The sequence below is a fragment of the Pleurodeles waltl genome, chromosome 3_1, assembly GCF_031143425.1.
Source record: "Pleurodeles waltl isolate 20211129_DDA chromosome 3_1, aPleWal1.hap1.20221129, whole genome shotgun sequence".
Classification (NCBI taxonomy): domain Eukaryota; kingdom Metazoa; phylum Chordata; class Amphibia; order Caudata; family Salamandridae; genus Pleurodeles; species Pleurodeles waltl.
Window position 1 is genome coordinate 641,253,731 of NC_090440.1, and position 25,854 is coordinate 641,279,584.

The window sequence follows — 25,854 nt, forward strand, 5'->3', positions numbered from 1 at the left end:
GGGGAACGCTGGGTGGAAGGAAATTTGTGGCTCCTCTCAGATTCCAGAACTTTCTGCCACAGAAATGTGAGGAACATGTATTTTTTTAGCCAAATTTTGAGGTTTGCAAAGGATTCTGGGTAACAGAACCTGGTCCGAGCCCCGCAAGTCACCCCTCCTTGGATTCCCCTAGGTCTCTAGTTTTCAGAAATGCACAGGTTTGGTAGGGTTCCCTAGGTGGCGGCTGAGCTAGAGGCCAAAAGCTACAGGTAGTCACTTTGCTAAAAACAGCTCTGTTTTCTGTGATGTGTCCACGTTGTGTTTTGGGGCATATCCTGTCGCGGGTGCTAGGCCTACCCACACAAGTGAGGTACCATTTTTATCGGGAGACTTGGGGGAACATAGATTAGCAAAACAAGTACTATTGCCCCTTGTCTTTCTCTACATTTTTTCCTTCCAAATATAGGAGTGTGTGTAAAAAAGACATCTATTTGAGAAATTCCCTGTAATTCACGTGCTACTATGGTCACCCCGGAATTCAGAGATGTGCAAATAACCACTGCTCCTCAACACCTTATCTTGTGCCCTTTTTGGAAATGCAAAGGTTTTCTTGATAGCAATTTTTTACTCCTTATATTTCAGCAAATGAATTGCTGTATACCCGGTATAGAATGAAAACGCACTGCAGGGTGCAGCTCATTTATTGGCTCTGGGTTCCTCGGGTTCTTGATGAACCTACAAGCCCTATATATCCCCGCAACCAGAGGAGTCCAGCAGACGTAACGGTATATTGCTTTCGATAATCTGACATTGCAGGGAAAAGTTACAGAGTAAAACGTAGAGAAAAATTGATGTTTTTTTCACCTCAATTTCAATATTTTTCTTTTTCAGCTGTTATTTTCTGTAGGAAACCCTTGTAGGATCTACACAAATGACCCCTTGCTGAATTCAGAATTTTGTCTACTTTTCAGAAATGTTTAGGTTTCTGGGATCCAGCATTGGTTTCATGACCATTCCTGTCACTGACTGGAAGGAGGCTAAAAGCACAAAAAAATGCACAAATGGGGTATGCCCCAGTAAAATGCCAAAATTGTGTTGAAAAATTGGGTTTTCTGATTCAAGTCTGCCTGTTCCTGAAAGCTGGGAAGCTGCTGAGTTTAGCACCGCAAACCCTTTGTTGATGCCATTTTCAGGGGAAAAACCACAAGCCTTCTTCTGCAGCCACTTTTTCCAATTTTTTTGAAAAAAACGAAATTTTCACTGTATTTTGGCCAATTTCTTGGCCTCCTTCAAGGGAACCCACAAAGTCTGGGTACCTCTAGAATCCCTAGGATGTTGGAAAAAAAGGACGCAAATTTGGCTTGGTTAGCTTATGTGGACAAAAAGTTATGAGGGCCTAAGCGCGAACTGCCCCAAATAGGCAAAAAAAGGCCCGGCACAGGAGGGGGAAAAGGCCTGGCAGCGAAGGGGTTAAGTGTCCAACACCTTCCTGAAAAATCAATTTGTTTTGAGTGGGAATAGTTAATCCAACCCCTTTAAGGTCCAGCAACTTACCCAAAAGGATGTATATTGGAGTGAAAATAGTAACTCTTACTGCTTAAGTGCTCCACTCCTTCCCCAAAATAGTTTGTCATTTGTACTTGCGTATAGTTGTGTGTAATTTGTTTAGAATAATAAACTGTACATGTTATCATGTCTCCATATTTTGTATTTTATTTATTTAATGTACATCTATATTTTTTTTCTTTACACATACTTTTTTTTAGAATAAATCATAAATCATTTTCACATGTACAGTGGTAGAACATTTAAATATAATTTTTTGGGATAGTAACACATATGTTATATTTTGGCACACCTTTAAAACATGTTTATTTTTAAACATTTATACACAAAATGGTGCATAATTATTGTTTAAAATACATTTTGTTGATACATAGTGCATTTAATTTTTACATTTTTATAATCAATTTTTCAGTATAAATTAATTAGCACTATTTATTAGAGTTATATGTTTATAGTACTATTCCATTTATACTTTAAATATACTTTTGTAATTGTTGATAATTTTTTTTTAGCATTTTTATAACATTTTAGCTCTGTTCCACATATTTTTTAGCACTTTTTAATAATATTTCTTATAATTTCTTCTCATTAAGCTTGTAGTTTTTTTACAACTACTTGTATTTTGAGTGAATTGTGTCATTGTGAGGTGTTTTTAAATTGACCCACCATTCCGTCCCACTCTGGTAGATCTTAAGCGGGACTGGCATATTAGTTTAGAATGACCTCTCCTGTTTGATAATAGAGCTACCACCTGACTGTACACTCATGTAAGCCTTCCTACTTAAATGGCCAGACAAACCTAATGTGGCATTAATTCATGTTTACAATAATGATAATCCAAATTTCTGCAGCTTATTTATTTCACTGAGGATTTGCCTATCTCAAAGCTGGATCTAAGAAAAGCCTACCATCTCTTTGTGGAAGGCGATTATAATGCTAAGTTGAGCAATATATTTTTGTGTCCCCATGATAATCCTTTTGCCTGTCTTTTAAATTATTTAGGATAGTTTGATTTATGTAATATTTTTAAAATCAATAACACTGGCAGCTCTTGGCCTCCCATGTTTGTGGGGCGGAGGGAGGTTCAACAATAGGCCTCATTTTGAGTTTAGCAGAAGGAAAAGCCTGTCTGCCAAACTCCCAACATGGTGGCTGCCGATTTCGGTGACGGCGTGCCTCACCGCAGCATCTCTTTCCCCGACCGCAGTCAGATCGCGCATCCGATTGTCGGAGCGCCGTCCTCCGCGTTTTTTCCCCATTTTGGTGACGCGTTCCAGGAAGCATGTTTTATGCTCCCGGTCGCGTCGTCCTTACCTATTTTGGTGAATCCTCTTTTTCCCTGTCAGTGGTGGTCTTTTTTCTTTGGCCTCTGTGCACTTCATTTTCTTTGTATTCCTGCTGGTTTCCATGTTGTCTTCTTCCTGTTTCTTTTTCCCAGCATGCCCTTTTCTTTTACACTACAACCTTTTTTCCTATTCCTTTTTATGGGCTTTTCCCAATTCAAGATGGTGTTGTTTCACTTTCTTGTGATGTCACTTTCTGTCTTCCAGTATATAAGTCACTCACTCCTGATCTGCCTTGCGTTGCAAACACTTCCCTTTGGTGGTGCTCTTCGCTCCTGTTCGGTGTTCCTGTTTCGCTGTTGGAGATTTTGCCTTTTGCCCCTTGTCAAGTCCTGTTTTTTCTTCCTTTTCAGGAGTTCCTGTTTTGAGGTTCTTTTCCCCATTTCTTTTGGGTTTTTCCTCTGGGACTCCTTCTGGAGGGTACTGTCTGCTTAGGCGTTTTTCTGTCAAGGAGCACCATGGCTACTAGAAAGGGTCACCCCTATCTGGGTTTATCCAGAACCAGCAGAAGACTGGGTGTCCTTTCGAATCCTGCATCCAGAGGTGAGAAGCTGTGTGCAGTCCATGACATTTGTGGTGACCACTTCGCCGGAATAATAAGGAATTTCTCACTAGGTCGGCGGGTGGAAACCTTTGTTTTAACCCGCTGGCCTAACAAGAAACAGGCTACAGCATTGTATCCAGCTTGCAATTGGGCTGGCTGCAATGCTGTAGCCCGCAGGATGCACCAGCACCCTCGCAATGGTCACTGTCCGCAAAGCAGATAGTGAACATTGTGACGGTGCTGGGCCCCCTGTCGCCACCTGCACCTGTTCACTACCAGCCTTTTCGTGGTGGTGTCGCCGCCATGAAAAGGCTGTCAGAGAACAAGGTTGTAATCCACAGGCCAGCATTTAACAATTCATGGAAATGACAGCTATGCAATGGCCCACTGCCAGTACCATTACAAGCAAATCACAGCTACTGCTGTGTCCCATGCCAAACTGGCTTCCAAGAAAAGCTCCCTAATAACTTGCAGAACATCCAGACAGGCCCAGGTCAAATTGTAAATCCTATATTGTGTGCCAGCTCTGACCCCATTGTGAATTGTTCAGCTTTTAGTTGACTTAATGATGCCATACACCTTACTGGGAGAAAAATTTACACTTTCAAGTCTTTTCTCAGACAAGATATGAGGGTATCAGCAACCATCTAAACACCAACATACTCTAAAGCTTGGAGCATGTTGTATGCAATTGCAATTCTCTGTCTCTCACATTGCACTAACCCAGATTAATTAGCAGCTGTCATTGTCATTTCAGGGGCTCATGTAAAGGCAGTGTGTGTATGTCACATACCGTGTTTAGTTGTCTAATTTATACATCACTTGTTGCATCACTTACAGCAGCTGTGTGTTCCACTACTCCTACTGGTAACCTTACCATCCCCAAAATGGAGAGGACACCAGGGACTGATAACAACAGTCATCAACACATCATAGGTATGATCACGCCAACGGCACACATATATCTAAATTGTGTCACATGAAACAGTGAATATGTGGTATTCAGCACATTGCTAGGCAAAATATGAAAGTGTACTGTATTCAAATCTCCTAAACCCTTGCATGTTTTCTAAATGGAGATACATGTCTCTGACAGTAAAAGTTACATCAACCTAATTGACATGTGAGACATATTTGCTGCACCTATACTATCTTCAGATTTTCATTAGTATGGTGACAACACTGTTTCATGTACATGTACTAATGACATGCACACTGATATTTGTAAACAGTAAGCCAGCACTTAACACATTATCATAGAGTTTTCAGTAAATGACATAACTTTCATTACTACATCATACATATACCCACCCTAAAATGGCAGCTGCATGACCTACTGTACATGACCTCAGGAAATGACCTGACTCCGCTGGCGGATGTCATCATGGGGTAGGTGGTTACAATTGTGGTAGACATTGCCATTGGAACACATTGCTGCCTTTGGCGGACTTGGACGAATGGCGACATCTGCCTGCAGTGACGGTCTTGTCTGTGGCGGACATGACCGCCATCTTCTGCAGAATCCCTCACCTGATTCCTGACACTGCAGCCAGCAAGACCTCCACAACCTGAGCTGCTGTGTACTGCCACTGAGAGCCAACATGCCACGTCTTGCAGGTGATAGGACCCCTTCCTTTTCTCCAGAAGAGCTGGACATGTTTGTGGAGGAGGCCCTACCTCTGTATGAACAGCTATATGGTGCATCAGAGACACAGGTGAGTCCAAAGCAATACTAATGGGTGAAAGTTTGAGTGTATGATGATGTAGATGAAATGTGCAGGAATTAAGGATTGAGCCATGATGTAGATGAAATGTGCAGGAATGAAGGATTGAGCCATCATGTGTGTAGATGGACATATGCACATGTGCATAGAAAGACTATTACCCCTGAAACATAGTAGGTAGTGTGTGATGTGTGTACCCTGATCCACAAATGCTCATTACATCATTAACATCAATGTTGGTGTGGCAAATAGTTGTTAAGATATGCCATTTTAAGGACTTGTAGTATGGTCATATGTGTCTAGTCAAAACCTGGTACTGGTTAAGCATGTTGTATGCCTGATTCCACTTCACACATGGCCTGACTGCAGATGGCGACTTGAATAATAGTTTGAAGTGTGAGGATGTGCATGTTTGGCTACTTGCACTAACTTGATTTTTCACCCTACTTTTTTTTAGATGGAGCATGTGGACATGACTTTCTTCTCTTGTCTGTGTCATGCATGCAGTTCAATACTCATCATAAAAAGGGGAACTGGTGTGCCATTGCCAAGAAAGTGTGGACCCTGAGGGTCCAAAGCCGGCGGATCACCCACTGTAGGAAGCAGTGGGAGGACCTGAGGCGTTGAGCCCGGAAAACAGCAGAGGCCCAGCTGGGGGTGTCCTCCCAAGGAGGAAGGGGTGCCCGTCAGACCTTGGCACCCCTAATGGCCCGCATATTGGCAGTGGTCTACCCTGAGTTGGATGGGCATTTGAGGGCAACACAGCAGTCACAAGGTTGTAAGTACAGACTACATTCATTTACATCCATCTGCCAGGTCAGTGTATGATGTGAAAGACTCTGAGCTGTGACAATGTAGTAAGTGCAAAAGGTAAAATGTCTCCCAGGAACACCTAGATGTACAGTCCTCAACGTTGGTACATAGGTGTGCAAATAGTATTGTGTATATGGATGTGTTACTCACCTGTATCATCCTTTCTGTACGGTACCATATGATGATGCACATGTGACTTGTCATATGTTTACCACAAAACTGCTCTTAATACCCTGCTGGTTGATCCTTGCCACCTACAGATCCATATTCCCAATATCCAGATGGTAAGCTGCCCTGGTCTTTGCCCTCTGTCCATTCCAATGCCCCTTGATCCATCTCCTTGTGCAACATAGAGTCTTGCAAGTTGAAAGCAGTCCTCCTATTCCTGAAGTTTGAAATGAGTGTCAACTTATTGTGAGGCTGGGATCTCAATCTGACATTTCACATGCCACACTTGCTAAACTTACTCAGACCTATTAAGAGGTGTCCTCATTGGTAAGTAAGGACTATGCATTGACACCTGTGATGTTTCATCAGAATGAACATCCTGCATGTTGGAAACCATGGTGGTATTACCAGACTCCTAGTGCAACCCATATCATTTATATATGAGAGCTCAGAATATTAGTATGATATACACGTTCTTTGGATGGTAAATAGCTACACAGCAATTTCCTATTCCAATGTGTTGCAGGCGTGCTAAATAGGCTACATAATTTTATTAATAGGTACAATCTACACTGGGTTTTGCCAGCATCATATGTGCATTGTTAGGTTCAGCAATATATCAACATTGTGATGCAAATTAAACATACTTACTTTTGCTATTGTGGATATGTTTTCAAGGCTTTTTGTATGGAATCCTATTCTTTGTACTGACTTAATTGTGTTGCAGATGTGATAGTTCACCCACACATGTTGGTGGAATTGTATGTGTAGTCAGTCATTTGGCTTGCCTCAAGGTGTATGTCTCTATCATGTTACGCTTAGAAGTGTGACATGGCATTGTAATATTCATATACAGCTATAAGATTGCTCATGTCTGAAGTGTGGATAGTGATGTTGCCAGTTATGTAATGGGCTATTGATGTTGCCACTCATCATGATTAGTTGCACTGTATGTGGCCTTCATGCACATGACAGGTATCCATTGTTTTTAAGGTGTTGGTTTGGTATCTAGGGTTGTCTGTGGGTAAATCCTGTGGGCTAAGTAGGCCCCTGTAAGTGTACATGACTTTGTTTGCAGGTGGAGAATGACTAAAATGAGTAGCTCAACAAAGTATGTATCACCCTTTCCCCCATGACTATTGGAACATATGTTGGTGACGTGTTTAGAATCTATAATACTCCAATTTTTAAAAGGCAAATATAGTTGTTGCATGTTTGCAAATGTCAATTGTGAAGGTTGTGGACTCTGTGACATGAAATGGTTTTGGCTTGTATGCAATGTGCGGTCTTGTGTTTTGGACATTATAAGGTTTCTTTCCTGGTACATTACATGATATGTTGAAATGAATGTTATCACTATTTCCCATTGCTTGGTTGCTGTTAGACTGTGTTGCTGTGAATAGGGACTCAGAATCATGTTGCCAAGTCAGGTTGTCATGGAATGGTTATTGTGATAGCTCTTCAGATATGATAGTATAGTAGGTGTGTGAAAGGTGGCTTAACTGGTGTGTGACATTGGTGTAAGGTAGTGGGTGTAGATTGTATCTAGTTGTAACATGATGTTGGCAATAAACTGGTTTTACCTGGGGGTGTAGTCCAAGTGGTTGTAATATGATTGATCTGTACAGTGTGATGGTAATGTTTGAAAATAATATGATGACCCTACCTCTCTTTCTGTTTTCCAGCATCAGCATCGGCAGGCAAAGGAGACGGGGCACAGCCAAGTGGAGAAGCTGCTGGCCACGGGCCCTCAAGTCATGATACCAATTACAACGAGGGACCCAGTTGCCCAGAGGGCGAGGGGAGTTCCACGGGGGAAACAAGATCCACATCATCATATTTGGACTCCTCCTCCAGTGGACACTCCCTTGGGGTGGCAGACCCATCTGGGACCACCCCAACACCATCTCTGTCCACCACCCTCTTTCTACCACCGCCCTCCCTGTAGCTCCCCATCCAGTTGGCTGTGCCCGCTCACCTATGAGGGTGGACGTTCTTTTGCTACAGGCACCTCTGCCCCAGCCCCTGTTAGCTCTGCTGCCCTCAGCGAGTAGGCTATTGACCTCCTGAGGTCCATCTCTCTGGGTCAGTCGACTATCGTGAATGCCATCCAGGGATTGGCAACTCAAATCCAACAGAGTATGGCACACTGGCTGGCCTACAGAGATCCATTTAGGCTCTGGCCTCCACACTGATGCCAGACAGTCACCCTTTGTCTACCTTCCCCCTCCACCTTCCTCTTCCCAATCCCAGACCCCTCTTCCTAGACCCAGCCAGAGTACACAAACAGACAGGCATACATCCACCTCAACATCCAAGGGTAGTTCAGACAGACATTAGCAACAAAAGACACACCACTGGCATGCACACAAGCTAAATTCAGTTGCACACACAGCAACAGTCACAACCTGCCCTGACAATCCCACCACTTCCACCACACCCAGCATCATAGATCGCACACCTGACACACCTTAATACACCACCAACATTCACGTATCCAGCCACTACACCTATCCTACCCACAGACAGCTCCACAGCAGACCCTCAGACATCCACCCCAGTAACCACACCAACACCCATAGACACCACAACCACTAACACTCCTACATGCAGCACATCCACTATACCTGCAGTCATTACCCCAAAAGACAGTCACCCACCCACCATGGCATCCCCCAGCACCTCCACCCCCCTCATCCCAAGACACATAAACACCCTCACTCACCCACCCAACAGACACCCAACACCAACAAGCATATCTCCCACAAAACATGCACCCAAGACATCCAAACCAACACCTCAGACAACCACTCCCTCTCCTTCCATACCCAAACCCTTTTGCTATGACCATCCCCGTGTCTCTAAAAAAGCTTTCCTTTTGGAGTTTGCCCTTTTTCCTACGCTTCTCCCCAATGAGACCCCTAAATGTTCAGTTTTCCTCCGCAAGTCCATCCCTTCCACCTCCAGGACCTTCTCTACCACCCCCTGCAAGTACCTATGTCCCTCCCTCTGTCAAGAAGTCTATCCCTCCCAAGAATATCCAACCCTCCCTTAAGCCTAAACCTGAATGTTTTTGATGTGTTTGTATGTGTGTGTGTGTGTTGGCCTTAGTTTGTGTACTGTGTGTGTGTGGCTGTATGTGTGGCTGTATGTGAGTGTGTGTGTTAATGTCTAGTAGCGTGTGGTTGTCGCCCTCGCACCTCCTTCCCGATGGTATATTATGTAAGTGTATAAACATTGACAATACACAGCAGTTACAGATATGTGTGTGTATTTATGGTTGCTGTCGCCATCGCCGGCAAAGACTCTGAAGTCTGTGTGCTAGCAGGAGCAGTGGGATGACGTCCAATTCTGGTTCCTGGAGGTGCATGTTGCCTTTTATGCACTTCGTTTCCACCTGGGTTTCCGTGATGGTGCTACCGTGGCGGAAACATTGGCGTTGTGCTGCCTTGTAATCTGTCTGATGGAAACATGGTCTCTGCCACCCTGAAGGTGCCTTCCGTTGTCCATCGGGGTCTGACTGCAGTGGCGGTGCCGGCAGTGCTTTAGCTGTATTCTGTCAGCAATACCCCCATGGTCATAATTTGGCGGTCTTCGCCCCCAGCCTGTTGGCAGTACGACAACATGGCGGTCCTGAGCCCGGAAAACACGTAATGAGGCCCTTTGTATGGAAGGGATTGAATATTGGCCTATTTCTTCATAAGTAAATTGAGGAAATTTTGCACTTGTGTCCAGTTGTACATCCCTAGATCTCACTCCAGTTGAAGCTATAGTCTCTTTTCATAAGGTTGGAGGGAAATCACTGATCTTCTCATGGAACCTATTAAGACCATATATCAAAACTGCACTGCTTGGTTTGATAAAACAAGTAGATTGGCAAATAGATGCCTTTATGAAGACTCAAAAAGGACACCTGGAAATAATCTTTTGATTGCTCAGTGCAGAACTGCCTATAATGCATTCATCAGGGGGATCTGCAATGGTAGTCAAAAAAGGTAATTGAGATGAATCCCACTGTAACTGCTCAATTTAATTGGTAAATTTAATGGTTAAAGTCATAGGATATATTGTCATGGACAGGATTATGGCTTGGGCTGTGAAATAGAACATCCTGGCAAAAGGCTCAGTATGGATTCAGGAAATGTGTTGGTACAGAAGAACAATGCTTAAATCTACACCTAATAATTAGCAAATATACCTATACAAATTCCTGTCCGTTATATTTATTCTTTAAGGAATTGTCATCTGCCATTGACAGTCTAAATAGATGAAGGCTCTGATCAATTTTACTGATTAAGGGATTAGATTAGGATTTGGTAGACTTCATTAGTGCATTACACACATATCTGTACACCTATGTTAGGTGTGTGTAGAGTTAATAGGGAGTATACAAGTCCATTTAAATTATCTAGAGGGTACGACAAGGGTGTGTGTTTGCCTCTATACTGTTCTTTTTATATATAAATGATTAGAACTTGTGGCTTGCTAAGAAAGGGACAGATGCCCACAGTTAAGAACAGGCCCTTGCCAGCACTTATTTATTCCAACAACACAGTTTTTATTGCAAGCACCCCAAATGTCTTAAAAAGTTAACTGATGCAGTTATAGATTTTATGGATAGGTTCAATTTGAAAACTGGTCTCAGTAAACCTTTCTTCATGAACTGTTATTGCAAAAAAATTGAGCATGCAGGTTTTTCTTTTTATCAAGGGCCATTGCTTGTAAAGAGCATATCATTTTCCTTTTTTGGGTATTACCTTCAGTAGGATTGGGAAAGGAGATCCTTGTTGGATTGCGGCCCTTATGGAAATATTTAACTGTTAATGTCTCCCTGTGATGTGTTATGGCTTTAATGTCTGGAATTATAGGAATGTCAGTACCCTCCAGATAGAACAAAATTGTTTTTTTCTGGTATGCATGGATACCCCACAGCACTTAAAAACACACCATCCATGAAAAGCTAGGAGCCGGTTATATAGAAGATCAAATTAAGCTAGCACCACTTCTATTGTGGTATTCCATATGGACCAATCAGGATGCATCATTAAATAAGGACATTATTTGTGACTGTTTGTCCTGTGGGCATGGTCTAAAGATTCCCTGGCTCGTTTAAATTAGGTCTGTCCTTGAGTCCTTGGTAAGGGGTGTGTTATTCAGTAAGCCCTAAGAAATTCTGAGCTCTGAAAAATTGTAGCTGAAACAGAACTTCATTGATAAAAAAAGAGGAGACCAGAGTGACTTGATATTCCAGAAAATGGCAAATACAGAATATGAGGGAATTACAAAAACTTGTGGAATGGAACTGTATTTATCCTTTGTTAACAAAATATGGGAGCGTTCTATCCTAACCAGTTTTAGAACTGGTTGGTATGGCAACTGAGCTTTCCTCTGAACGAATTTGAAGCAAGCATGCTGATTTTTTATCCATGTGATGAATTTTCAAAGTAATCTTTTTCACATTTTATGTAGTTCTGCAAATTCTATGATGGCCTAGGAAACTTTTATTAAACTATTTCTAAATTAAGTGAGCTATAGAAGGTGCAGACCTGCCCTAACTATTCTTTGAACCCTCCTGTAGGAAATTGAGTTACCGGTTGAGAGGGGGATTGCGCTAGACCAGGATAAAGTCACAAGTTCAGGCTGACTGCAATAGAGTGCAGACTGGCTACAGAGACCCAGTCAGGTGCGCAGAACAAAAGTACCTTAAACCCTGTTTGTGGGATCCTGCATTGAGGATGTGTTGCACAGCTGAGGCAATGCAAGGTCTTGGTCAGAGATGCGTTGTGCAGCATCAGTTCTGAGGGGCTGCGAGGCTTTGCTGCAAGGTCCTTCATTGTCATCAAGGAAACTGTAGATGAGAGGGGTGTTGATGTGAGAGCTTGAGTTGGGATGCTTTAAGCAGTGGCAGTTCGATGGGGCCAAGGGCTGAACGGGCATAGCAAAGTCCTTGTGTTGGGAAAGTTCACACAGCAGAGGCGATGTGTTGGTTCTGCTTGGGGTTGTGCTGCGCAGCAGAGGAGATGTGGCAGTTCTGCTTAGTCTACAGATGGGCTGGCAGAGCACTTTCTGGTCTACTTCCAAAGGACTGGGGTGTCACACCTTGACAGGGTAGGACTTACAGATAGCAAATACAAACATTGTGAGTTCAACGCTGTTATGTCTCTGCGGCTTCTGACCAGGAGGCAGAGCCAACTAACCCTTGGAGTCACTCTGTGGTCCTGGGTTTAGAAATGCAGGTCCAGTGCTACTCACCCAGTCAACAGGGCAGCAGTTCAGCACAGCAATGCAGCAAACCTTCAGAGGAGCAGTCCAGCAGAGTGTCAGTACTTTCAGCAGCACAGTAGTCCTTTTTTCTGGCAAAGTCCAGAGGCCTAGGAGTGTACTGAAGGGTTGGTGTCTGAGTTCCAATATTTATTCCTGGTAGCCACTTTGAAGTGGGAGAAACTTCCAGTGGATTCCATCCCTCTAGAGGTGCTTGGAATTTTCTGCCTCACTCACCCGGCACCAGATTGTCTGGGGTCACAAAATAATAGTGTCAAACCCTTTGTAAGAGTGCCCAGGCAGGGCCCCTGTGATGTACAAGTGCGGTAGGTGACAACTCCTCCCCCTTGTTAACTCAGAATGGCCCATCCTGTTAAAAACTGCTTCTTTTTGTCTCACGTTCTGGGAGCAATACACAAAGACCAACTGCAAACTACACCTAGGGCCATATGTACGAACACATTTTTCACATTGACACAGAATGGGAAAAACCCTTTGCTACATCTGGCCCCTAGTCTCTAAGGCAACCACTGAAATTATGTGATGTTGTCAATATTAGTCTAGGGTATTGTGTCAATTTTATTGTTTATAGGACATTTGTTGTACCCATGTCTAACCATTTCAAACCTTTCCATTGCAATCTGTATTAGCTGAAGCTCCTGGAAAGTAGGATTCAGGATAGATTCTAGAAAGCTGAATAGCTTACAATAATGCACATGTGGCAGTAGTGCCAAGAATATGTCCGTCATATATTTTAAAGTTTAATGTAATGTTTCTTACTTTCAGAATGACCCATCCTGCCAAAACATTGCTTCCTTTTGTCTCATTTTCTGGGACAATACCCAAAGATAAACTGCGAACTAGATCTAGCCTATAAGGTGATTTCAGTCGCTCAGTCTGAAATTATGTGCTGTTATCAATGTTAGTCTAGGGTATGTGCCAATTATATTGTTTGTAGGACATGTGTTGTACCCACGTATAACCACTTCAAACCTTTCTATTGCAGTCTGTATTAGCTGAATCTCCTGGAAGGAAGGAAAGCTGAATAACTTAAAATGGTGCACATCTTGTAGTAGTGCCTAGAATATGTTCATCACCTATTTCAAAGCTTAATGTATTGTTTCTTAGATTCAAGAGAAGTTGCACACCGTGGCATTCAAATATTTCAGAATTATTGACCTCACAAATCTTTCCCTTTCCGTGAGAAAACACGGATGACAAAAACCTAGTTCACTCCAAGTGCTTTACATCAATAAAATATTCAATTTGGACATACTATTCAGAAGACACATACAAAAAGTTCAAAAACCTCTATGAGGATGGTTAAAAATAATTCGCAGAACTACACACAGGTATAAAATCCTTAATATCTAGTGACCAGGTGCAGGTACCTAGTTTGACCACCCAATGCTCATTATTATATTTGCTCAAACCTGAAAGCAAACAACTTTTAATTACTTGTGGCATGATAATAGCTCCCACAAATATGTAAGGGAAAATCCTTTCGTTGATATGGGTTTAAAATATGTACTTTCCTTTCAGATTCATAATACACTCCTGCCGTTAAAGCAGGGTCCTTCAGTGATCTAATAAGAAAGAACTGAGATTATTATTCCATTTGATGGGATTCCACAAAGTAATTGTGCCATTACATCATCATAATCTATAAAACTCTTGATACCTGCTTAAAACGGCTATTTTAATCTAATGATAAATACAAAGCATGTAATCAGAACTCTTACCTTTAATGTTGTAGTTGCATGAAATGCCCTTAGTTGTACATTCACTGTAAGAAAAAAAGCAATACAATATATCAAGAGAAACAGAAACAATATAGTCTTTGGCCTAGTAAATTTCGATCCATTAAATTCTAAAATATTAAGAGCGGTCAAGCCAATGCTCGGGATCATCCTGTCGTGCTTAATCTGTGAATAGCTTCAAATTACTGTCCTAAAATCCTTCAGTGATCCATTGGAAAAACTGTATCCCAATACAAGCATGGAAACGTGTGAAAATGTTTCTTGATGATAGTGACTTTCTTGCACATAGGAGGACAATATAAGATTTCTCGCAGGTTGAGAGAATATTTTTAAATCCGGTATTTCACAAGTAAAGCACCTCATTCTGCTTCCTTCAGTTGTGACTTGATCTTACATCCTTACAGCTAATAGCCCTTATCCATGATTATCTCAAAGCCCAATTGTAGGAGGCTGGCCTGGTTTGTAGTGAGTACCAAGGGGTACTTACACTCTGCACCAGGTCCAGTTATCCCTTATTAGTGTAGAAGAGGTGTCTAGCAGCTTAGGCTGATAGAAAAGGTAGCTTAGCAGAGCAGTTTAGGCTGAACTAGGAGACGTGTAAAGCTCCTACTATACCAGTGGTGTCATATTCACAATATCATAAGAAAACACAATACACAGATATACTAAAAATAAATGTACTTTATTTGTATGACAATATGCCAAAAGTATCTCAGTGAGTACCCTCAGTATGAGGATAGCAAATATACACCAGATATATGTACACAATACCAAAATGATTCAGTAATAGCAATAGAAAGCAATGCAAGCAATGTACAGTCACAATAGATTGCAATGAGAGCACATAGGTATAGGGGCAACACAAACCATATACTCTAGAAGTGGAATGCGAACCACGAATGGACCCCAAACCTATGTGAGCTTGTAGAGGGTCGCTGGGACTGCAAGAAAACAGTGAGGGTTAGAAAAATAGCCCACCCCAAGACCCTGAAAAGTAGGTGTAAAGTGCACCTAAGTTCCCCAGAGAGCACAGAAGTCGTGATAGGGGAATTCTGCAAGGAAGACCAACACCAGCAATGCAACAACAATGGATTTCCAGATGAGAGTACCTGTGGAACAAGGGGACCAAGTCCAGGAGTCACACTCAAGTCGGGAGTGGGCAGATGCCCAGGAAATGCCAGCTGTGGGTGCAAAGAAGCTGCCACTGGATTGTAGAAGCTGTGGATTCTGCAAGAACAAAGAGGACTAGGAACTTCCCCTTTGGAGGATGGTTGTCCCACGCTGTGAAGAAGCTTGGAGAGGTGTTCCCGTGCAGAAAGACTGCAAACAAGCCTTGCTAGCTGCAAGGGTTGCAGTTTGGGTTTTTGGATGCTGCTGTGGGCCAGGAGGGACCAGGATATCGCCAATTGTGTGAGGAGACAGAGGGGGCGTCCAGCAAGAAAAAGAGCCCACTCAGAAGCAAGCAGCACCCACAGAAGTGCCGGAACAGGCACTAAGAAGAAGAGTGAACCGGAGCTCACCCAAAGTCACAAAAGAAGGTCACATGACGCCGGAGGACAACTCAGGAGGTCGTGCACTGCAGGTTAGAGTGTCGGGGACGCAGGCTTGGGTGTGCACAAAGGAAATCCTGGAAGAGTGTACAGGAGCCGGAGCAGCTGCAAATCACGCGGTACCCAGCAATTCAGTCTAGCGTGGGAAGGCAAGGACTTACCTCCACCAAACTTGGACTGAAGAGTCACTGGACTGTGGGAGTCACTTGGACAGAGCTGCTGAGTTCCAGGGACCGCGCACGTCGTGCTGAGAGGGGACCCAGAGGACCGGTGATGCAGTCTTTTGGTGCCTGCGGTTGCAGGGGGAAGATTCCGTAGACCCACAGGAGATTTCTTCAGAGCTTCTAGTGCAGAGAGGAGGCAGACTACCCCCACAGCATGCACCACCAGGAAAACAGTTGAGAAGGCCGCAGGATCAGCGATACAAGGTTGTTGTAGCCATCTTAGCTACTTTGTTTCAGTTTTGCAGGCGTCCAGAGCAGTCAGCGGTCGATTCCTTGGCAGAAGGTGAAGAGAGAGATGCAGAGGAACTCTGATGAGCTCTTGCATTCGTTATCTAAAGAATTCCCCAAAGCAGAGACCCTAAATAGCCAGAAAATGAGGTTTGGCTACTTAGGAAGGAGGATAGGCTAGCAACACAAGTAAGAGCCTATCAGAAGGAGTCTCTGACGTCACCTGCTGGCACTGGCCACTCAGAGCAGTCCAGTGTGCCAGCAGCACCTCTGTTTCCAAGATGGCAGAGGTCTGGAGCACACTGGAGGAGCTCTGGGCACCTCCCAGGGGAGGTGCAGGTCAGGGGAGTGGTCACTCCCCTTTCCTTTGTCCAGTTTCGCGCCAGAGCAGGGCTGGGGGATCCCTGAACCGGTGTAGACTGGCTTATGCAGAGATGGGCACCATCTGTGCCCATTAAAGCATTTACAGAGGCTGGGGGAGGCTACTCCTCCCCAGCCCTGACACCTTTTTCCAAAGGGAGAGGGTGTAACACCCTCTCTCTGAGGAAGTCCTTTGTTCTGCCTTCCTGGGCCAAGCCTGGCTGGACCCCAGGAGGGCAGAAACCTGTCTGAGGGGTTGGCAGCAGCAGCAGCTGCAGTGAAACCCCAGGAAAGGTAGTTTGGCAGTACCCGGGTCTGTGCTAGAGACTCAGGGGATCATGTAATTTCTCCCCAATGCCAGAATGGCTTTGGGGTGACAATTCCATGATCTTAGACATGTTACATGGTCATGTTGGGAGTTACCATTGTGACGCTATACATATGTAGTGACATATGTATAGTGCACACGTGTAATTGTGTCCCCGCACTCACAAAGTCCGGGGAATTTGCCCTGAACGATGTGGGGGCACCTTGGCTAGTGCCAGGGTGCCCACACACTAAGTAACTTAGCACCCAACCTTTACCAGGTAAAAGTTAGACATATAGGTGACTTGTAAGTTCTTTAAGTGCAGTGGTAAATGGCTGTGAAATAACGTGGACGTTATTTCACTCAGGCTACAATGGCAGGCCTGTGTAAGAATTTTCAGAGCTCCCTATGGGTGGCAAAAGAAATGCTGCAGCCCATAGGGATCTCCTGGAACCCCAATACCATGGGTACCTCAGTACCATATACTAGGGAATTATAAGGGTGTTCCAGTATGCCAATGTAAATTGGTGAAATTGGTCACTAGCCTGTTAGTGACAATTTGGAAAGAAATGAGAGAGCATAACCACTGAGGTTCAGATTAGCAGAGCCTCAGTGAGACAGTTAGTCATCACACAGGTAACACATACAGGGCACACTTATGAGCACAGGGGCCCTGGCTGGCAGGGTCCCAGTGACACATACAACTAAAACAACATATATACAGTGAAATATGGGGGTAACATGCCAGGCAAGATGGTACTTTCCTACACCAATGGATGTAGAAATACAGCCTGAGACACCACACAAGACACACACCTGAATATCTGTTTGTTTCTCCAAACCTAAGAGAGGAGCCTTTTTTGCATTTTAAGGCATTATTAACCAAAATATGATGATCTTCAAAATTGGTACAATGCATTTCATAAATTTCCCGTGATAGTAAGGTTTCATAGATTCAGTGACTATCACCCAAATCTGCACGGTACCTCACTTATTTATTGTTTCCCCTTACCACAATTTCTAGGGGCACAGATATGTCTGTGCCCCTGGGTTTATTTTACAGTTACTACTACATTTCACCATGTATGCCTGAAATGCTGAATGTCATCAACTATGTTTAAGGAGGTGTTTGACAGGGATGTATATTATATGTCTGAATGGGGATAGTCACGGTTATATAGCTCTGCACAATATTTTTCCATAAATAGCTATTCACCATTGGCCCGATCCATCAAGATTTTGTTGTAACTTACTCTAGTAGAGATCCTAGACTGCTGCTGAAGTCTAATTGGAAGTCGGTAGTAAACCACGAGTACTTTAAAATTCTCTAGTAAGTGAGAAGTACTTCAATAGTATGTCACATCTATTTATAGAAAACTCGGATCCCCATACATTTGCCCTTCCTTGGATTTAGTGCACAAATCAGAGTTAGCTATTAAGAACAGATCTCCGCTCCAGATGTACTTACATGCTTTATAGGTAGTAAATTGCAATGTAATCCAGCAGTGTCCATTAAGCCTGGAATCGATTTTAGATTCAGAAACCTATGAACAATGCAGACGTCAGACTGCCTAAAGATAATCCTTCCAAATTGCACATATTAGCTGACCTACTGCAAACTCCCCATTGATATTGCATTTGATGTATTCCTGTTGCAACTTGTTCTGATGTCACAAAAATGTCATTTAATCGGATGCAGTAATATAAATCACTTTATGGATTGCAGAAATATCCAAAATAAAATTTCAAAAACGCTTCGGCTGGTATAAAGTCACGCAAAGTCCTGTTACTGGGGCAGATATTTATATCCAAAAGCTAATTCGGATAATCAAAAGCTAATTCAGATAATCAAGTACAATATGAAGGTGGAGAGAATCTGCAGGAAGGCCCCAGAAACTGGCACGTTGAAGGAAATACACTGGCATGACTGTCTTCAAGAAGCCCGAGATTGAATCTGGAACAAAGTCCAGATGCAGGAGCAACATAATATTGGAAAGCAAGTAAAATAAATGGGCAGGAAAAGGCAAATGGATTCCATGGAAGGACAGGCAGAAGACAACCACAAAGTCAGTGAGCAAACTGAACCTAAACTCTGGAAGCCACTGAGGTGACTTTAAGAGGACTGAAAAAAAACATGTAGCTTTAAATAGCATTATGGACTGGCATTCTTCACCAATGTGCTCTGAAAGCTACTAGTGAAGTATCACGTGATGTATTGTAGGCTATTTTGGGTAAAAGCCTTAATCTATTAAAGAACTCTACACACGTTACCACAGAGGTGCAGTTAAAACAGATAAACTGGTAAAGATACATACCATTTCTGAACCTCAGAAAACTGATAACGTATAGTAACCAGCATTTGCGATGCAATGGGTATTGCATTTGCTAGAGTTAGAGCTATTACTGTTGTAAATTTCTAACTGGACTTTTTTTGCCACACAAATTGAAAATGAAAAGTAAAATGGTTGACATAAGCGAGCCGATTCAAAACGCCACGGCTGCCATGAGTGTGAGCACGAAGGAGAGACACAAAAGGAAAAAGTTCCCTTGCAGTCAAACAAATCGGCAAACGTGCAATTATCCATGGAACAGGGTTGATGGCCAAGGCCGTAACAAAACTGTGCAAGGAGGGACAAACATAAAGCATTTACCAATGATAACAAAGGATTTTTGAAAGGCAAGCCCATTAAAGAGTGATAGTGATGGGCGTGAAGTGGGCGTGCTTAAAAGCCCACAGATAGATTACAACATCTAAAAACAGCAACCAGGCAAGGAAGGGCCTCCCTGTTCCACGTCCTTGCAATTCGAAGCTGAGTAGCGTAGTACACAAAAAATAGGGTGATGTGTTTTTATCAATTTTCCCATCATCACTTGAAATCTGCTTTCTTGGAAGAAAAAGTGGCTGACCTTAGGTGCGGACAATATAGTTTAGTGTCACCCTCTTTTCTTCAGTTAATAATATATAGTGTTTATTGGTTCTTTGCTGCTGGGAAGCATGTAATGAAGGCACCATGCCTCAGAAGCATTTTACTGCAATTACTTTGGTACTGGTGCACATGCTGGTGTTCTGTTTGCTGAAAATGCTGCTAGTGCTGCTCTCTGCTCATATCTGTTCTGGGGAACTTGTAGCCAGCCTTTTTTCAGCTTCTCTGGTTCTCGCAGACCTCCGAGACGGTCCATCATTGTTTGAGGAAAAGAAAACTGTGGAGGTTTTATTGATGACTGTCCAGTAATTTGGATGCTTTGGCCAGTAATGAAAGAAGTGTGTGGTAGCACAAGACCAAGATGGACTCGGTCAGTGCACTGTGAAGTTCCTCATTAGGATTCAACCGAAGCACTTCACTAATCTAATTGCTCAAACGTATGCTAGGAACTTTAGAAAATATTAGGAAGAGAAAATGAGTAATGTTTAAGATGGCCTTCAGGAGTGTGCCTTCTCTTCAATGCTTGTAAAATCATTGATGCCCACATGAATATTTTGCCCAGAGGGGAAACACCCTGAACAACTAGGTCTGAACCACTACTTGCCTGAACCACTACTGCTAAACAACTAAAAATAAACAACTAAATAGTCTCTCCAACTAAGTACTGAACAACTACTGTCTAAACAACAATTGTGCCTGAATAACAATTGCCTGAACAACTAATTTTAAGGTAAGGTTTTCTTTTTGGTTTTATGGTTTATTAGTTGTTTAGAATATATATATATATATATATATGTATATATATATATATATATACGATGAAGGAAATACACTGGCATGACTGTCTTCAAGAAGCCCGAGATTGAATCTGGAACAAAGTCCAGATGCAGGAGCAACATAATATTGGAAAGCAAGCAAAATAAATGGGCAGGAAAAGGCAAAGACAGAAGACAACCACAAAGTCAGTGAGCAAACTGAACCTAAACTCTGGAAGCCACTGAGATGACTTTAAGAGGACTGAAAAAAAAATATATACATATTAGTTGTTCAGGCAATTGTTATTCAGGCACAATTGTTGTTTAGACAGTAGTTGTTCAGTACTTAGTGGTAGAGACTTTATAGTTGTTTAGCAGTAGTGATTTAGTCTATAGTTGTTTAGGACCTAGTTGTTCTGTCACATATCCGCTCAGGGAAACTAATGTTACATGCCCAATAAAAGTAATTTGTCCTTTCAGTTTAGAATATGCAAGTTCACTTTTTCTGCCAGCATAGACGTGGATTTTTCACAGCTAATTTGTGTAAATCACATGAAGCGTGCTCAGTTTTAAAAACATCTTATAAACCTGTCTCAGCATAGAGTTTTGGAAAGTGGCAAAGGGTATCCTAAGAAACTGCTAATGATAGTACATTTTACAGTTTACTGTAATTCGAACAATTCATGCTCCCACACTCATGCTCGATATACTCATGCTCCATAACTTTAGCTGCGATGCTTGCAGTTTTATCATTTGTTTTTAGTTTCTGCTGTGGTGCGTTTCTCTTTGCCCTTCTCTTTATGTATTTACTTATTCAATTGGTTGTCCTTTTCTTTCCTTTGGTACAAGATCGTTTGAGATGTCAGAAATTGTCTTACAAAATTCCCCTTTATGACCTGTTTTTCACTAATTTATACTAGGTGTGGAGTTTCTATTGTCACAAATCTGTGCTCCATAGTATAAATAAGTGGTGGGCAGTGCTGCTGGTTGACAACAACATCTACACCACAAATCCCAGAAAGGCAACAAAGTGCCCACTAAGGGCCTCATTATGAGGCTGACAGTCTTGATTGCTGCCTGTTTGGTGGTCCAACTGCCAAATGAACAGTTTGGTGGTCAGACCACCAAAATGCCGCTGTCTCTGCCGGAAACAAAGTTGAGCTGCACTGCGTTGCTGATTATGACCTGGTTTGACCTGGTTTTCCGCCAGCCTTTTCATGGTTGTTTAACCATGAATAGTAAGTACCTACAATTAGCAATAGGCCGCTAACCCCCACTAGGTCCAGTCAGGTCTCAATAAATTAATCCTCGCTCAACCATTGGTAGTATGGCATCGAGCCACAAGGTTTAACTTAGGAGAGATGTGTATAAAGCATTTAAAAATCACCAAACAGATTTTCAAAGAATTAATGTTTTCTAGCACATAGACACTTTGGGCCAGATGTAGGTAGGCTTTTGCACCTCGCAAACGGCGAAAAACGCCGTTTGCGAGGTGCAAAAGCCCTCAAGCGATGCAGAAACACATTTTGCGAGTCGGAACCGACTCGCAAAATGTGTTTCCGACTCGCAAATAGGAAGGGGTGTTCCCTTCCTATTTGCGACTCGCACCGCGATTTAAGTTGATTTGTGACCGCGAAAGCGGTCGCAAATCAACTCTCAGTTACCATCCACTTGAAGTGGATGGTAACTCATTCGCAAAGGGTAAGGGGTCCCCACGGGACCCCTTCCCCTTTGTGAATGCTCACAAAATTATTTTTTCAGAGCAGGCAGTGGTCCTATGGACCACTGCCTACTCTGAAAAAAACCGAAACAAAAGGTTTCGGTATATTTTTCTATTTGCAGCTCGTTTTCCTTTAAGGAAAACGGGCTGCAAAGAGAAAAAAAAAAACTGCTTTATTTAAAAGCAGTCACGGAGATGGTGGTCTGCTGTCTCCAGCAGGCCACCATCCCTGTGAGTGCCTAGACTCGCTATGGGGTCGCAAACTGCGACCCACCTCATAAATATTTATGAGGTGGGTCTTTGCGACCCACATAGCGAGTTGCAGAAGGTGTCTGAGTCACCTTTCTGCATTCCAAATTGCGACTTGCAATTTGCGAGTCGCAGGGACTCGCAAATTGCAAATCGCAATTTGGAATCTTTCTACATCTGGCCCTAAGGCCCATATTTATACTTTTTTAGTGCCACGTTTGCGCCGCTTTTTAACACAAAAGCAGCACACACTTACTAAAAACAATTGTATTTTGTAAGTTTGCTCCACATTTGCGTTAAAAAGCAGCACAAATGCGGTGCTAAAAAAGTATAAATATGAGCCTCTAAGCACCAATCTGGTCATCTGGTCGCACTAGACCTGGGCAGTCAAAGGTTGAGGCAAACCGCGATGGAGCCCTTCTTGGCTACAGCAAGCAGGAGGCCTCAGTCAAAAGTTTACTTTCAAATTTAGAGCCTGATTTATGAAAAGATTGTGTCGCCTTTGCGTAATTTTTTTACGCAAAAGCAGTAAGTTTGCACCGCTTTTGCATAAAAAATGATGTACAGGCGGCGCTAACTTTTTATAAATCAGCCCAATCTTTTTATTGAAGATTTTCTTCAGTGGAACAAAGTCACCAATGCGATCCGACCTCTGTGGAGCCTTCTTCAGACACGGATTGCAGGAGACCTCGGTGAAGAATTCTACTTTCGGACTTAAATGATTTTTCATGGTTGGACTCACAGCTACGTTCAAGGAACCTGAGCCCCCCCCGCCCCACTTTCAAAGGGAACCTGCGCCACTCTACACAGGCGCTGAGTTGTCCACTTGCAACTACTTGGTGAAGTACACGGGGATCAATGGCTTCTTCTCAATGGGGGGCTGGGAATCCTTCCCCTCGGAATCAGATTGGGGACTACCTCTGTTTACCCTTACCCCTCTTTCTTCTGACAGGGACCCTGCCCACCCTTGGCGTGCTCTCCTCCATACCTCTTCTGGACCCTGGTGCTCTCCCAGCGATCCGCTTCCTGCGCAAGCTTCCTGGGGTCAGTCAGCTTGCAGTCAATTAGGTGCTGGCGCAGCTCTGGAAACATACAGTGTACAAGTGCTCCCAAGCAATCAAATTGTAAAGCCCCTCATACGTTGTTACCTTACTGCCCTTCACCCAACCATCCAGTGACCTGCAGAATGAACACACTCCAAACATGTTTGGGATTCCTTCCTCTTATAGGACCTGAACTCTTCCTTATACTGCTCAGGGGTGAGACCATATCTTGTGAGTAGGGCATCATTCATGATAGAGTAGGTGAACCCCTGAAAATTGGTTAAAGATGTCAAAGTATCCCTCCCATCCAACTAAAATTGCTTCCACAGACCCGCCCCCAGTGAGCTTCAGGGACCAGATTCATCTGGAGAGCAGACTCATACCCCTTGAACCACAAGTATATGTCATCCTCCCTCTTGTAATCCTTCACAAGATCTTTAGGAATGTGCACCCCGCAGCCCTCTCTCAGGCTGCATTGTAAAATTGCTGCCACCATCTCTACTAGACGGGCTCCTCTGATCTAACTCCTTCAAGCTAAGCTCATGAGCCAGCAGTATCCTCTTTTCCTCCATGGCCATCATTCTCTTCTCCCTCTCCCTCTTGAACCTGAGCTTCTCCAGCTCCAATTGGTATCCTCTCTCTGCCTATCTGTCCTGAAACTCTTCAGGGGTCAGACCCTTGGAAGACAAACTGCTACCTGCCCTGGAGACTCTCTCCCTGGACATAACAGGCCCACCATTGTTAATGGATTGCACCTCTTCCTCCTCATCCAACTCCTCCTCCCTTTGTGCTCCTCAGCTTCTTTGGCTGTCACCCAGGCCCTCAGCGCCTTTTCCAGCTCCTCCTTCTTGGTGGAGCCCTTAATGGGACAGGCAAAATCTTTACAGAACTGCTTCAACTGAGCCACTGTATGGCTCTCTAGTTTCCGTAGGTCAAAAGCAGCTCCAGCTGATTCATCTCCAGATTGGGACATGATGAACAGTCAACAAAATGCAAAGTTCAAAAAGCAGAAACAAGTTCCCAATAAAGTTCAAGAAAAGTCGATCAAGAGATAGGCAAAAATATAGAAGTAGAACAAAAAGAGTCCCACAGAGAAAAAGCAAAAATCACAAGACAAGTAGTATGTGGTCAAGTTGTGGTCTGCCCTGAAAATAGTAGTGTACACTTAGGCCCTCATTACAACCTTGGCGGGCGGCTAAAGCCGCCCGACAAGGTTGGACCGCCGGGCGGCCGCCAATGTGGCCGCACTCCCACCGCAGTCATTTTGAGATCCCCGCTGGGCTGGCGGGCAGAAATCTGGTTTCCGCCCGCCAGCCCAGCGGGGATCATGGCCGCAACACAGGAGCCAGCTCCAAATGGAGCCGGAGGTGTTGCGGCTGTGCAACGGGTGCAGTTGCGCCCATTGCAGTAAGAAAAGCTGCACGGGCCCTGTCAGGAGGCCCCTGCACTGCCCATTCCAGTTGCATGGGCAGTGCAGGTGCCCCCAGGGGCCCAGTGACTCCCCATACCGCCAGCCTTTTCCTGGCAGTTCAAACTGCCAGGAAAAGGCTGGAGGTAGGGAGACTCGTAATCCCCTGGTCAGCGCTGCAAGCAGCGCTGCCCTGGCGGATTAAAACCGCTGGGACTGAAGTGGCGGTAAACCACCGGTCCCAGCGGTGCGACCACGGTGCTCCCGCCACGGTCATAATACCTGCTTCCGTCAGAACAGCCCTGGTGGCCTTTGACCGCCAGGATTGTAATGACCCCCTAAGTCACTGTATGTCAAGTACAAACACAAGTCTCTGATAACCAAAGTTAGAAAAGGAGTCTTTGGTTGGCAGTCAGGTTACCCCCTGTCCAAAGCAAGGACCCTTACTCTAGTCAGGGTAAAGGAGAATCACCCTCAGCTAACCCCGCTCACCCCTTTGGTAGCTTGGCACGAGCAGGCAGGATTAACTCCAGAGTCTAGGTGTAAGTATTTGTACCAACGCACACAGTAATTCAGTGAAAACACTACAAAATGGCACAGCACAGGTTTAGAAAAATAGGAAATATTTATCTAAACAAAACAAGACCAAAATGACAAAAATCCAACATACATCAGTCAAGTTCTTAATTTTAAAAGCAAAAGAGTCTTAAATCCTTTTGTAAACAGTAAAACCACTGTTAGCATTGAAAAGTACCTGGATAGCGTCAAAATAACCTGCACGGGTGATTGTGCATCAAAAAGATTAGTGATGAGTCGATTTCTCGCCCGTAAGTGAGACGTGCATCGTTTCTCCTTCTGCGGTTCGGACGGCGTGCATCGTTTTTCCTCTCCACAGGAGAGCTATGCATCGATCGGGGGAAGCACTCGG

General features: G+C 43.7%; 1 protein-coding gene across 1 annotated transcript in view; it reads right to left on the reverse strand.

Annotated features, from left to right (window-relative positions):
- The window catches only part of LOC138284407 (mucin-2-like), a 1,933,778-nt gene that overhangs the window by 908,166 nt on the left and 999,758 nt on the right, over positions 1-25,854 (reverse strand). Inside the window, exon 28 of the mRNA XM_069223144.1 lies at positions 14,141-14,184. Within this exon, the coding sequence (XP_069079245.1) occupies positions 14,141-14,184 (44 nt within the window). The remainder of the gene's footprint in view (positions 1-14,140; positions 14,185-25,854) is intronic.